The sequence below is a fragment of the Chiloscyllium plagiosum genome, unplaced genomic scaffold (assembly GCF_037043375.1).
Source record: "Chiloscyllium plagiosum isolate Xiang-an unplaced genomic scaffold, Cpla_swu_hap1 HiC_scaffold_45, whole genome shotgun sequence".
In the NCBI taxonomy this organism is placed as follows: domain Eukaryota; kingdom Metazoa; phylum Chordata; class Chondrichthyes; order Orectolobiformes; family Hemiscylliidae; genus Chiloscyllium; species Chiloscyllium plagiosum.
In genome coordinates this window covers 19,212,673-19,227,964 of record NW_028270183.1, presented here as the reverse complement: position 1 = coordinate 19,227,964, position 15,292 = coordinate 19,212,673, and the positions used below count along the sequence as shown (strand labels likewise).

Below are 15,292 nucleotides of genomic sequence, written 5' to 3'. Positions count from 1 at the left end.
GGCAATTTAGCATGGCCAATCCACCCTAACCCGCACATCTTTGTGACTGCAGGAGGAAACCGGAGCAAACCCACACAGACACGGGGAGAATGTGCAAACTCCACACAGACGGTTGCCCGAGGGGGGAATTGAACCCAGGTCTCTGGCGCTGTGAGGCAGCAGTGCTAACCACTGTGCCACCGTGCCGCCCACTAATTTCTAACTTCTTTGATGGCAAGATGCTAGATTAGCAATTAGCTTTCCAGCAGTTTCTCTCTCTATGACAGTTGCTCTCCCTCTAATTTTCAAAATACCTGGTTTATAAACCCCTCCATGACACATTAGATTCTTATAATTGACTGATTTCCAGATGTCGAAACAATAAAATTCAAATCCCATTGACTTCTGGCACAGTTTAAACTAATTGGTTAAATTTGAATTGCTGTCAAGACAGCAACCAAAGCTCAGGTATCCATTTCACAACCAAATGTTACATATTTTCTATTTCCCAGTACACTCTGGGACTGCCATTCAGTCATGTAGACAGGTGCTTGTAAGTTCAGAACAGCATTCTCTCTCTCTTAAAGGTATAATACATGCCTTCAATTTCATAGCATTTCCTTTCGAATCTAACCTATCTCAGCCTTGCAAATACTCAGAGGAATATCCCAAAGAGTTGTCTGTCTCAAGCTCACTGTGTGAAAGAAATTTTGATTCCATGTGGTCACGATAAAATTCTGATCTGTTGCTTTCGACAAAAACACAGAGTTCCTTACCTAAGCAACCGGGGTCGAGATTCACTGGGGAAAGTCAGGGAAAAGTTTTGAAGAAAGTCAGCAGAGCTGAGATTGTGTAATTATTGGGAAAGATTGAATGAGCTGCGTACTTTGCCTCAGGGAAAGAGAACCCAAGCTGTCTCGTCCACAGTTGCTGAGGGTACCACAGAATCGTAGAGCACTCTGAGGCAGAAAGAGGCCATTCAGCCCCTCACATTTGCTCTCCGACTGAGCGTAGCAACTACGCCTCATTGACAAAGGATGTCTTACTGAGCACCTCACATGAAACTATCGCTGGGCAGATTTGAATCACGCAGCGTTTCTCATGCCACGTTTGCGCCCGCTGCAAATCCCGTGAAACCTGTGCCCTCTTGTCCTTGATCCTTTGAGGAGAGTGTAAGGTGTAGACTTCTGATGATTTTGAAACCTCATTTCGGGAAAACTAGAAAAGAAAGAAACTTTTCCGCATGTTTCTTAAACTGATATTTAAATTGTTTCTCTTTATATTTTAGGGTGATGACAATCAAAATGAAGAAACGGCCAATTATCCCTACTGTTTCATCCTAACATTGGCCTCTGGCATCAATAAGAATTGTCAAAATTATAGCAACAGTGATAGTCAAACTTCACTGCTGGTGAGTTCCCTCGCTAACTTCTTTCATTAAGATATGTTCGGGTACTTTGTTTCACTGGCATTTGGAAAATCCATTCGTTGCTCACAGGGTCACTTTGAGTGCAACACACCAAAGTTCCTCAGACGACACCTTCCCATCCACCTTCAGCGTTCACTCACCCCACCGCCGATGCTCAGTAGCAGCAGAGTGTATCGGTTTCACGATGCATTGCAGAAATTCACCAAAGATCCTCAGGCGGCCTTTCTCCCTTCCCCACACCTGTCCCTTCTTTTCCCCCTCCCCCACTCCATCCCTTCCCTTCCCTTCCACTCATCCCTTCTTTCTACCCCTCCCCTTTACCCATCCCTCCCTCCTCCCCCTCATTATCCCTTCACCCCCTCCCCTTTACCATGCCTTCTATGTCCCCGTCTCTCCCTTTTACCCATCCCTTTCTCCTCCCCCTCCCACCTGCCCCTCCTTCATCCCTCGCTCTCCCTTTTACCCATCCCTCTCTCCTCCCCCTCCCACCTGCCCCTACCCTTTACCTCCCCCATCCCCTCCTTCCTCCCCTGTCCTCCTTCCTCCCTTGCTCCTTTCCCCCTCCCGCGTCCCTGCTTCCTCTGTCTCCTACAAAGGGCAGAGCCTCTCCTTATTTCCCCTCTTCCTTGTGGTTCTGTCATTTCCTCTCCAGCTCCCCATGGATTTCTCCCTGTTCTGGCACCAATGACTGTCGGAGAGATGACAGGGGCTTGTTGCCCAATCTTCTTCATGGGTGACTGAGACAGAACCAGCTATCTTCTCAAAGGAGCAGCCTTGGTCACTGGACACTCCCCACCCAGTGTGCTCCAACCTTTGAATGCCGTGAGCATAGACCCTCTTACCCATGGCTTGCCAAAGGGCAGAAACTAACCCCACCCAAATCCCCCTGGGCTCCAAGTTGTCCTGGTGTCTCATTCCTTAAGGCTATGATCTGCCCCTGATTTTTTTTAAAATTCATTCACAAGATGAGGGCAGCACTGACTAGGCCAGCATTTATTGCCCATCCCTAATTGCCCATTGGGCAGTTAAGCATCAACCACATTGCTGTGGGTCTGGAGTTACATGTAGGCCAGACCAGGTAAGGATGACAGTTTCCTTCCCTAAATGTCATTAGTGACCCAGATAGGGATTTCTAACAACTGTCGATGGATTCATGGTCAACATTAGACTCCCAATTCCAGATATTTATTGAATTCCAATTCCACCATCTGCCATGCCGGGATTTGAACCTGGGGCATTACTTGGGTCTCTGGATTAACAATGCAGTGATAATGCCACTAGGCAGTTCCCAAGTCTGTCAGGAGCTCCTTCTCACTCCGCAGAACATCGCAGAGTTTGTTAGCAACATGAGCCACGGGGAGTCCAAATGGTTCGACATGAACAGCAATCAGAGACTCAAGACCATGACGCTACTCCTCAGCTCGCTCGAGAGCACTGTCATGTTGACCGCGATGCAGTTGAACACCACTGACTACAACCTGACAACAACGAACATAGGTAAGCTTCTCGCTTATGGTTAGTAAGTGGAGGAGAGTAGACGAGAAGGTCCTGGAATGAATTCCTTCTCAGTCCACTGACAGTATAGAGGAAACCAAGCTATTGCCTTTCATGGTTCCTGGTGAGAGGAACGGGTCTTCACTCATGCTTTAGGACCCTCGAGCAATGAAGTCTATGAGCAGCTCCTCACCTGGGTGTAAATAGCACAATGTGGGCGGAACTAGTCAGAGTCAAGTTCAATTCAGATTGATTAGGGTTAGATTTGATTGATTGTGAGCAATTGAGATTTTGAGATTTGAGATTTGTAAAGGAATAACTGTTTAGAGGCTGGTAAACCATGGATTAACTCGTATCAAAGTGTGTACCATTGAAATGCAAGATAAAGTGTTCTACAAAGATTCAGTCTGGAGATCTTTTCTCAACATAAACTTGTCCTCAATCAGGGTCCCAAATTTATCAAAACATTCATTGAGTCTAGGAGTTGGGAGGTCACGTTGTGGCTATACAGGACATTGGTTAGGCCTCTTTTGGAATACTGCATTCAAAAATGGTCTCCTTCCTATTGGATCTCAATGGGCTATAATTGAGGGGCAGAGTGGCCTATCATTGTTCCTTTATCGCCTACAACAGAGGACTGGATGCTTATTTGGGCAGAAATGGTGTGCGGGGTTAAGGGGAAAAGTCAAGAGATTGGCGCTAGGGGATAGAACCAGTGAGGGCAGGATGGACCAAACGGCCTCATTCTACACTGTGACAATTCTGTCATTCTGCCAACAAAGCTCTGGGACCAGAGCCACCGGCAGCAGCCGGTTCTGTGGATTGGCATCGTTCGCATGTTTCCAGACTGACCAATCTCGGGGTTACCGCGAGTTTAATTAAAGGCAGAGACTGAGCGGGTGGGGATAGGATTTAAAGTGGCAGCGGCAACTGGCTCACTGTCGGTGCTGTTTATTATGGACCGGGCCTGATCCCCTCATGGAAGTAACCCAGACCCTATCTTTGCTGGTTGTTTTAAGTAGGTGTAAAGTGGATATTTCAGGAGTGATGCAGCTGGCCCAACCACTTAGTTTTAAACAAAACGGAATTTATTTACACAGTACCGAATGAAACACAAGCAAAGGAAAACAGAATTTAGAATAATGCAATCTAACTTAACAAAGAGCTGCTGCGATTTCCCTTAAACACACCCCTTGGCAAAAAAAAAAGGTAAATTCAAACACAGGTTCTTACAGGACAGAGGGGTGGCAGAGAGAATCAGCCAGGGATCACTTGCTGAATGGAACTGCTTTTCACTCCAGCAGCTGTTCCTCCAGGTCCCCAGTGAAAACTAAACCAAACTAGAAAAAAACTGATCTGGGAGAACTGGCCACCCCCTTTCCATTATACAAGTGACTTAAAAGCACTTCTCCCTGATCGTTGTCTGTTAGCCAATACTAACATAGCCAGTTCTGACATATCGGCCCCTCTGCCTTTACAACCCCTCTCGAAAATAAACAAGGACAACATAGCCTTTTTAAAGGAACAGTATCATCACGCATTGCCCCTTTGCGGTGCAGGTCCAGACTCTGTGTTGGCCACGGACAAACCCACCCATGAGCGCTGCCAATCACCCTTCCTGAATTTGAGGTGATGGGAGCCAGGCAGGACAGAGAAGAACTCTCACACCCCCCCACCTTCAGCATGCCTCATCCTGTCAACCTCAAATCAGTCCCATGTTCCGGGCTAAACCAGTGGGTGGAAAAGAAGAAGGATAAACACTGTCATCTGTTATCGGATTTCAGATGTCCAAATTCAGATTCTTCAGACCATTGACGGAGCCATGACCTTATCAGATGATGAGAATAAGATGGAATTTCACTGGAAAAAATACAGTCACGGTAAGATCTTTCCTCCCCTCGAAAAATAAATTCAGAAGTTATAACTCTTGAAGTTCCACAGCACATTCCAATGTCTGATAATCTCAGTATTTGTTCCTCTCTACAGTGATACAGGGGGTACTTTTACTAACTGAAACTGGTTTGAATCTTTTAGTGATTTTTTTAATATATATGTGGATTTGTAACTACTTCAGAATCTATATCTATGATTATCTGAAGAATCTTAATGAAAACCTGCTGTTATGGTTGTAGCAGATTGATTAAATAATTCAAGAGAGATTAGTGTGAAATATTCTTAGATGGAAATGTGTTGCTGGAGAAGCGCAGCAGGTCAGGCAGCATCTAGGGAACAGGAGAATCGACGTTTCGGGCATTAGCCCTTCTTCAGGAATGAGGAAAGTTTGTCCAGCAGGCTAAGATAAAAGATAGGGAGGAGGGACTTGGGGGAGGGGCGTCGGAAATGTGATAGGTGGAAAGAGGTCAAGGTGAGGGTGATAGGACAGATTGGGGTGGGGGCGGAGAGGTCGGGAAGAAGATTGCAGGTTAGGGAGGCGGTGCTGAATTTGATGGATTTGACTGAGACAAGGTGGGGGGAGGGGAAATGAGGAAACTGGTGAAATCCGAGTTCATCCCTTGTGGTTGGAGGGTTCCTAGCCGGAAGATGAGGCGTTCTTCCTCCAACCGTCGTTTCGCTGTGGTCTGACGATGGAGGAGTCCAAAGACCTGCATATCCTTGGTGGAGTGGGAGGGGGAATTGAAATGTTGAGCCACAGGGTGGTTGGGTTGGTTGGTCCGGGTGTCCCAGAGGTGTTCTCTGAAACGCTCCGCAAGTAGGCGGCCTGTCTCCCCAATATAGAGGAGGCCACATTGGGTGCAGAGGATGCAATAGATGATGTGTGTGGAGGTACAGGTGAATCTGTGGCGGATATGGAAGTTTCCTTTGGGGCCTTGGAGGGAGGTGAGAGGGGAGGTGTGGGCGCAAGTCTTGCACCTCCTGCGGTTGCAGGGGAAGGTGCCGGGAGTGGAGGTTGGGTTGGTGGGGGGTGTGGATCTGACGAGGGAGTCACGGAGGGAGTGGTCTTTACGGAATGCTGATAGGGGAGGGGAGGGAAATATATCACTGGTGGTGGGGTCCGTTTGGAGGTGGCGGAAATGACGGCGGATGATGCGCTGTACATGGAGGTTAGTGGGGTGGTAGGTGAGGACCAGTGGGGTTCTGTCCTGGTGGCGGTTGGAGGGGCGGGGTTTCCTGGTGGCGGTTGGAGGGGCGGGGTTTCCTGGTGGCGGTTGGAGCCCCTCCAACCGCCACCAGGACAGAACCCCACTGGTCCTCACCTACCACCCCCCACCAACCCAACCTCCACTCCCGGCACCTTCCCCTGCAACCGCAGGAGATGCAAGACTTGCGCCCACACCTCCCCCTCACCTCCCTCCAAGGCCCCAAAGGAAACTTCCATATCCGCCACAGATTCACCTGTACCTCCACACACATCATCTATTGCATCCTCTGTACCCGATGTGGCCTCCTCTATATTGGGGAGACAGGCCGGCTACTTGCGGAGCGTTTCAGAGAACACCTCTGGGACACCCGGACCAACCAACCCAACCACCCTGTAGCTCAACATTTCAATTCCCCCTCCCACTCCACCAAGGATATGCAGGTCTTTGGACTCCTCCATCGTCAGACCACAGCGAAACGACGGTTGGAGGAAGAACGCCTCATCTTCCGGCTAGGAACCCTCCAACCACAAGGGATGAACTCGGATTTCACCAGTTTCCTCACTTCCCCTCCCCCCAGCCTGTCTCAGTCAAATCCATCAAATTCAGCACCGCCTCCCTAACCTGCAATCTTCTTCCCGACCTCTCCGCCCCCACCCCAATCTGTCCTATCACCCTCACCTTGACCTTTTTCCACCTATCACATTTCCGACGCCCCTCCCCCAAGTCCCTCCTCCCTATCTTTTATCTTAGCCTGCTGGACAAACTTTCCTCATTCCTGAAGAAGGGCTAATGCCCGAAACGTCGATTCTCCTGTTCCCTAGATGCTGCCTGACCTGCTGCGCTTCTCCAGCAACACATTTCCATCTCTGATCTCCAGCATCTGCAGGCCTCATTTTCTCGTGAAATATTCTTACCTGTGTCCAGTGTGTAAAGAAGTGCAGCTGACCTTGAATAAGAAATGACATTACTTAAGCCTTATGCAGCTTCAGCTATAGAGTTGCTATAGTCCCAATATTTTACTGTCGGCCATGTTCTGCTGTATTAGCCATGGGCTGCCATCGGCCATTTTGCACAGCTCAGTCATGGGGGCAGCCCTAACACATCCCTTCCTTTCTCTACAAACCCCTTCAGTCTCACCGATCTCTGAGGTGTCTGTGTATTTGAAACCATAAGCTTTCAGAGTGACCTTCGGCTGACCAAGGAGCAGCACTTTGAATACTTGTGATTTCAAATAAACCTGTTGGACTACAATCTGTCGTCATGTGGCTTCTGAACGTGACTCTCAAACACCGAGGAAACATAAAGGTCTTTCAATGGTTTATTAATTTATGAAAAGCGAACCAGGCCAGCATTCACTGCTTCACCATACCTGCCCTCCAGACCGTAGGGGTAGAAACTTTGAGAGTAGATGTCAGTTTTGTGAAGAACTCCCTTGCTGAGGGTCAGCCTTGTCGTTTGGGCTCATTTTGCAAGTGGGACTTGAACCCACAACCCTTTGGAATCAGATAGGGGAGAATGCTGTGAACTGAGCCAAGAAGACATGACCGACACTTCATAAAGAAACACTGCAACTTGTAGAAGGTCTGAGACAGCACATACCTGCCCCCCCCCCCCCCCCCCCCACCCCACCCAGTAAAACAACAGCAAGTTGTATGCCGACAGTAACACCATGAACCTCTTCCCCTTACAGAATTTGCAGCTGTTTCCTTCATCACTTGCAGCAAAATGGAAATGCTTATGGGAGACAGCGGTTTGGAAATGAACAGTAAAAAGTACGGGACTGAATATTTGTGGCTGAACTCGAAGGTGCTAATCGCCACGGTTACCAGCTCCAAGCAAACCCAACAAAACACCACTTTCACTATCAAGAACAAAATGGTTGGTAAAATTCAGGGAGCCTTCACTTCCATCGCAATGATAATGCCGGAGAAATTTAACAAGTCAGGCAGTTTCTGTGCAGAGATACAGGGATAGGGTTAGTGTTTCAAATCCAGTGCGACTGTTCATCAGAACCCAGTTAACTAACTCAGATAAAGCACATTGTCATGTAACATCCATAAGGTATGGGGGCAAGAGGAGGTCATTTGGCCCATCCATAATGCTACAGGACAAATGAGATCCCAGGATGAAATATCACAGAATCTCTCCAGTGTGGAAACAGGCCATTTGGCTCAACATGTCCACACCAACCTAGATCCATTCCCCCACCCTATTTACTCCTGACTAATGCACCTAACCCACACATCCCTAAACACTATGGGCAATTTAGCATGGACAATTCACCTAACCTGCACATCTTTGGACAGTGGGAGGAAACCCACACAGACACGGGGAGAATGTGCAAACTCCACACAGACAGTCACCCGAGGGTAGATTCGAAATCATGTCCCTAGCCCTGTAAGTGCTAACCATTGAGCCACCACCGAAATCTGGCAGGATTGATTTTTTTTGGCATATATATTAAACAAGACGTTTAGAATACTGTGTGCAGTTCTGGTCTCCCTGCTACAGGAAGGACGTTGTGAAACTTGAAACGGTTCAGAGAAGCATGTTGCTGGGAGTAGAGAGTTTGAGCTACAGGGAGAGGCTGTATAGGCTGGGGCTGTTTTCCCTGGAGCATCAGAGGCTGAGGGGTGACCTTATAGAGGTTTATAAAACCAGGGAGAAAGTGTTTACTGCAAATGCTGGAGGTCAGAGTTGAAAAGTGTGGTGCTGGAAAAACACAGCCGGTCAGGCAGCATCTGAGGAGCAGGAGAATCGACGTTTTGGGCATAAGCCCTTTATCATTCCTGACGAAGGGCTTTGCCTGAAACGTCGATTCACCTGCTCCTGTGATGCTGCCTGACCTGCTGTGCTTTTCCAGCACCACACTTTTCGATTTTATAAAATCATGAGGGGAATTGACAAGATAAATAGACAAGGTCTATTCCCCAGGGTGGGAGAGTCCAGAACTAGAGGGCATAGGTTTAAGGTAAGAGGGGAAATATTTAAATAGGACCTAATGGGCAACGTTTTCACACAGAGGGTGGTGCGCATATGGAATGAGCTGCCAGAGGAAGTGGTGGAGGCTGGTACAATTACAGCATTTAAAAGGCATCTGGATGGGTATATGAGTAGGAAGGGTTTGGAGGGATATGGACCGGGTGCTGGCAAATGAGACTAGATTAGGTTGGGTTATCTGGTCGGCATGGACGAGTGGGACCGAGGAGGTCTGTTTCCGTGCTGTACAGCTCTGAGTCTATGATTCTAAGACAGTCATTCAACAGAACACAAGGCTGCAGGTTTTCGTAACTGCAAGATACATGTTCATCACAGAAAATTTTAAAACAACAAACCAAACTACTTAAATATAGTTTGAAAAATTTTAACCACAAAGTCCCCGATGCATCACTTTAGAGTGATTCAAATCCAGGGGTATAATGCTTCTGCATAAAATCATTATGTTTGACTCAACAGCTACTCCCCAGTTCTGATCTGTGAAATGCAAAGAGTTTATTTTAGTATGGAAGGGGAAGATGTGTCAGCGCAGGCTTGGAGGGTTGAATGGTCTGTTCCTGTGCTGTACCTGTTCTTAATAACAACTCCTACAAGGCCCAAGGGGAATCATTAAATTAATCTCCTGGTAGAGTTTGTTGCATATGAGTTCTCTTGGTAACAGGCAATTCCATTCACAAGCAAGAACTCATCACCTGAGCCCTTTGTAAAGCAAATCCAGGGTGGCTGTACAGAACTGTTTGTCCCAGACTGGGACCAACCTACCCATATGCAAGTATTGACTCTATTTTTCTGTTTGACAATAAACAATGTTTCTTTTCAGTTGGGCGACTTGAATTATTACAGCGAGTTTTCTCACATTAGTCCAAATTGAGAGCTTAGACTTTCTTAGCTTCATAAAGGGCTGCAAAATTTGAACTATCATTCTTCAACTGGAAGTATCACAAGCTGCTTTCAGATGAAGGGATCTGGGTTTTGCCTGAACTATCCTGTTATAAAAGTGGGAGAAAATCTATATTTCATTTGGATTATAGTCGTGTCACCTCTAAAACTGCCCTGAAAGCTTTCAAGCTATAGATTTTGTTGAGCCAAAGTCAATGATGGCTAATGCCTTGCAATGCACCTATCACCTGCCCTAAACCCCACTGCAGGGGGGAGCACAGTCACTTACTCTTGGACATATAAAAGGTTAGATTAACCTTCCAAAAGGACTCTCTGAAAACTTTTTTCACTGAAACTCTTCAAGAAAGTGGCAAAGTTACTTTAATATTCCAACACAAAATAGGGTGTTTATATATAATGAAATAGTATACAATTATCACACAGCCCCATTAATGGGAAGTCAGTATATCAGAGAGTTTTACAGTGAGGGGTGTGGGTTATATCAGAGAGTGTTACAGTGAGGGGTGTGGGTTATATCAGAGAGTGTTACAGTGAGGGGTATGGGGTATATCAGGGAGTATTACACTGAGGGTTGTGGGGTATATCAGAGTTTGTTACAGTGAGGGGTGTGAAGTATATCAGAGAATGTTACAGTGGGGGTGTGGACTATACCAGAGAGTGTTACAGTGAGGGGTGTGGGGTATATCAGAGAGTGTTACAGTGAGGGGTGTGGGGTATATCAGAGAGTGTTACAATAAGGAATCTGAGGTACATGAGAGAGTTAGAGTTAGAGGTGTGTGATTTCATAGAGTTGGTGTTATATATGTTCTATTCTGTCCCGTTCTGTGGTCGTGTTATCTGAGCGCTGTGTGTTCACAGGTCGATGAGGTGGATGATTACACTGTCTGTGTGTTCACAGGTCGATGAGGTGGATGATTACACTGTCTGTGTGTTCACAGGTCGATGAGGTGGATGATTACACTGTCTGTGTGTTCACAGGTCGATGAGGTGGATGATTACACTGTCTGTGTGTTCACAGGTCGATGATGTGGATGATTACACTGTCTGTGTGTTCACAGGTCGATGAGGTGGATGATTACACTGTCTGTGTGTTCACAGGTCGATGAGGTGGATGATTACACTGTCTGTGTGTTCACAGGTCGATGAGGTGGATGATTACACTGTCTGTGTGTTCACAGGTCGATGATGTGGATGATTACACTGTCTGTGTGTTCACAGGTCGATGAGGTGGATGATTACACTGTCTGTGTGTTCACAGGTCGATGAGGTGGATGATTACACCGTCTGTGTGTTCACAGGTCGATGAGGTGGATGATTACACTGTCTGTGTGTTCACAGGTCGATGATGTGGATGATTACACCGTCTGTGTGTTCACAGGTCGATGAGGTGGATGATTACACCGTCTGTGTGTTCACAGGTCGATGAGGTGGATGATTACACCGTCTGTGTGTTCACAGGTCGATGAGGTGGATGATTACACTGTCTGTGTGTTCACAGGTCGATGATGTGGATGATTACACCGTCTGTGTGTTCACAGGTCGATGAGGTGGATGATTACACCGTCTGTGTGTTCACAGGTCGATGAGGTGGATGATTACACCGTCTGTGTGTTCACAGGTCGATGAGGTGGATGATTACACTGTCTGTGTGTTCACAGGTCGATGAGGTGGATGATTACACCGTCTGTGTGTTCACAGGTCGATGAGGTGGATGATTACACTGTCTGTGTGTTCACAGGTCGATGATGTGGATGATTACACCGTCTGTGTGTTCACAGGTCGATGAGGTGGATGATTACACCGTCTGTGTGTTCACAGGTCGATGAGGTGGATGATTACACTGTCTGTGTGTTCACAGGTCGATGAGGTGGATGATTACACTGTCTGTGTGTTCACAGGTCGATGATGTGGATGATTACACTGTCTGTGTGTTCACAGGTCGATGAGGTGGATGATTACACTGTCTGTGTGTTCACAGGTCGATGAGGTGGATGATTACACTGTCTGTGTGTTCACAGGTCGATGAGGTGGATGATTACACTGTCTGTGTGTTCACAGGTCGATGAGGTGGATGATTACACTGTCTGTGTGTTCACAGGTCGATGATGTGGATGATTACACTGTCTGTGTGTTCACAGGTCGATGAGGTGGATGATTACACTGTCTGTGTGTTCACAGGTCGATGATGTGGATGATTACACCGTCTGTGTGTTCACAGGTCGATGAGGTGGATGATTACACCGTCTGTGTGTTCACAGGTCGATGAGGTGGATGATTACACTGTCTGTGTGTTCACAGGTCGATGAGGTGGATGATTACACTGTCTGTGTGTTCACAGGTCGATGATGTGGATGATTACACTGTCTGTGTGTTCACAGGTCGATGAGGTGGATGATTACACTGTCTGTGTGTTCACAGGTCGATGAGGTGGATGATTACACTGTCTGTGTGTTCACAGGTCGATGAGGTGGATGATTACACTGTCTGTGTGTTCACAGGTCGATGAGGTGGATGATTACACTGTCTGTGTGTTCACAGGTCGATGAGGTGGATGATTACACTGTCTGTGTGTACTGGAACACCCACATCAATGCCTGGTCCACCAGTGGCTGTTTCAAATTGTCATCGAATCAGTCGTACACTGTCTGTCGCTGCACCCACTTCAGCAGCTTTGCCGTGCTGGTCGCTCTCTACAAGGTGGAGGTAGGGGTTTGTGCAAATTGTGAAGATGAGTATAAACCAGGTCAGGGTTAGTAGCTGACAATAGCAGCTCTCTTCACCATTTCCATCCCAGGCTGTTTTTAATGATGTGGCCAAAAGCAGATATATTTAACAGGATTGACATCTGGGTAATTGGATTGGAATGTGGAGCGAGAATCGATTCCAAACGACTCTGGAGGTGTGGGCTTAAAATTGCTTTTTCGGATGTTCCCTGTATTCCAGTAGTAACTGGATTAGATTAGATTACATTACAGTGTGGAAACAGGCCCTTCGGCCCAACAAGTCCACACCGACCCGCAACTCACCCATACCCTTACATTTACCCCTGCACCTAACACTACGGGCAATTTAGCATGGCCAATTCACCTAACCTGCACATCTTTGGACTGTGGGATGAAACCGGAGCACCCAGAGGAAACCCACGCAGACACGGGGAGAACATGCAAACTCCACACAGTCAGTCGCCTGAGGCGGGAATTGAACCCGGGTCTCTGGCGCTGTGAGGCAGCAGTGCTAACCACTGTGCCACCGTGCCGCCCACAAACTGGGTTAGCTATCAGATTCTCACCTGAAGAGGGAGATGCTGTTAACAAACCAAGTTCAGTGCATAATGGAGGACTCAGCAGGTCTGGCAGCATCTGTAGAGAGAGAAATAGAATTAATGTTTTGATCCTTTTGAAGAACAGTTCTGAAAGAGAGTCATATTGGACTTGAAACGCTAACTCTGTATCTCCTTCCAGAAATGGTGCCAGACCTGATGAATTTCTCCAGCACACTCTATGTTTGTTGCAGATTTCCAGCATCTGCAGTATTTTTGCTTTTGTTTGAGATGTTGTTAATGTTGGGTGTTATGGACCAGGCCAGACCCCCTCAAAACATTTCAGGGAAGTACCTGGACCCTGACTGTGCTGGTTGTAGAGTGTAGAGTGAAGAGTGGATATTCCAGGGGTGATGCAGCTGCTCCAACCACTCAGTTTTAAACAAATCAGAGTTTATTTGCAAGATTACCGAATGTAACACAAACAAAGGAAAACAGAATATGGAAGAACGGAATGTTTTTGAAAACCAAACTTAATGATGCTGTTCCAAATGCTTCCAACAATCCCCATAAACACCCCTGGGTAAAAATAAATGGAAAAATCCAACACAGGATCTTACAGGGGAGATGTCAGAGAGAGGGAGGATCAGCATGGAGTTGTTTCTTGGAGACCAGCAGTTTCACAACTGACTGCCTGCTAAATCCACCATCTTTGTTAAAACATCGAGCTCAGAGTCAGTCTGTCTAACGACCGGTCACTCTTTCACTCTGTAGGGTCCTGCTCTAACCACCATCACCTACATCGGGATCATTACCTCACTGGTGTGCCTCACCATCGCTATCGTCACCTTCACGATGTGCCGAGCGATCCACAGCACACGCACCACCATCCACACCCACCTGTGCCTGTGTCTGCTTGTGGCTCAACTGCTCTTCCTCGTTGGGATCTCAGCAACTACCAACAAGGTAAGGGAAGGAGTACAATGCACTGTGAGTGACAGAGGCATCAGAAACCCAGAGCAGACCACCGAGACCGCTCTGTCATCATGCCTGGCCTTGAGCATTCCCTCCAGCTCCCTCCATCTCCTTGCTCCCACCGTAAGACCAGAAATCACTCTGCCCCAGTCTTAAACATAGCCAACCTTCTGGGGTAGTGTCTTCCAAAGTTCCCTGACAGTCAGGTGATTTCTCCTCACCTCCATTAGCTGGAGACCATTCAGCCCATCCAGCCTGCTCCACCATTCAATTGGCTGATGTGATAATCCTCAACGTCACTTTTATTCCTAGAACCCTCGATCCCCCTGACTGATTAAAAGTCTCTCTGTCTCAGCCTTGAATATACTTAACTCCCCAGCCCTCTGTGGTAAAGGAAACCACAGATTCACTCCCCTCTGAGGGAGGGAATTCCTCCTCATCCCGATCTGAAACGTGTGACCCTTATTTTGCACTCTGATCCCAGACTGTCCCACAAGGAGAAACAATCTCTCCGCCCTCACCCTACAAGTCCCCGAAGAGTATTTTGTGTGTCAGTTAGGTTGTCACTCATTCTTCTTAACGTCAATAAGTAAATGCCTAACCTAATTGGGAGTGTGGTGCTGGAAAAGCACAGCAGTTCAGGCAGCATCCGAGGAGCAGGAAAATCGACGTTTCGGGCTGGAGCCCTTCACACAGGAGTGGAAACGTTGACTCTGTTTCTCTCTGTTTGCAGACCTGCTGAGTTTTCTCCAACATTTTCCGTTTTTATTTAAGGTTACTTTCAAGTTTGCATCATTATCACCTGCTACCTCAGCAATCTAAACTTCGAGCCGTGGAATCATACAGGACAGAAACAGACCCTTCAGTCCAACTCGTTCATGCTGACCAGATATCCTAAGTTAATCTAGTCCCATTTGCCAGCACCTGGCCCATATCCCTCTAAACCCTTCATATTCAAATACTCATCCAGATACCTTTTAAATGCTGGAATTGTACCAGCCTCCACCACTTCATCTGGCAGCTCATTCCATGCACGCACCACCCTCTGTGTGAAAAAGTTGCCCCCAGGTCCTTTTTAAATCTTTCCCCTCTCAATTTAAACCTATGTCCTCCAGTTTTGGACTCCCCTGTCCTGGGGAAAAAATTCTTGGCTACTCA

At 47.2% G+C, this 15,292-nt stretch overlaps 1 protein-coding gene across 5 annotated transcripts in view; it reads left to right on the top strand.

The window, feature by feature from the left end:
* Positions 1 to 15,292, top strand: part of LOC122552354 (putative adhesion G protein-coupled receptor E4P) — a 136,203-nt gene that overhangs the window by 74,440 nt on the left and 46,471 nt on the right. For all 5 annotated transcript variants that reach the window (XM_087983537.1, XM_087983536.1, XM_087983534.1 and 2 more), the window contains 6 exons: positions 1,268 to 1,390; positions 2,731 to 2,905; positions 4,687 to 4,782; positions 7,694 to 7,881; positions 12,439 to 12,603; positions 13,934 to 14,125. In XM_087983537.1, coding sequence (XP_087839663.1) covers positions 1,268 to 1,390; positions 2,731 to 2,905; positions 4,687 to 4,782; positions 7,694 to 7,881; positions 12,439 to 12,603; positions 13,934 to 14,125 — 939 coding nt within the window. The remainder of the gene's footprint in view (positions 1 to 1,267; positions 1,391 to 2,730; positions 2,906 to 4,686; positions 4,783 to 7,693; positions 7,882 to 12,438; positions 12,604 to 13,933; positions 14,126 to 15,292) is intronic.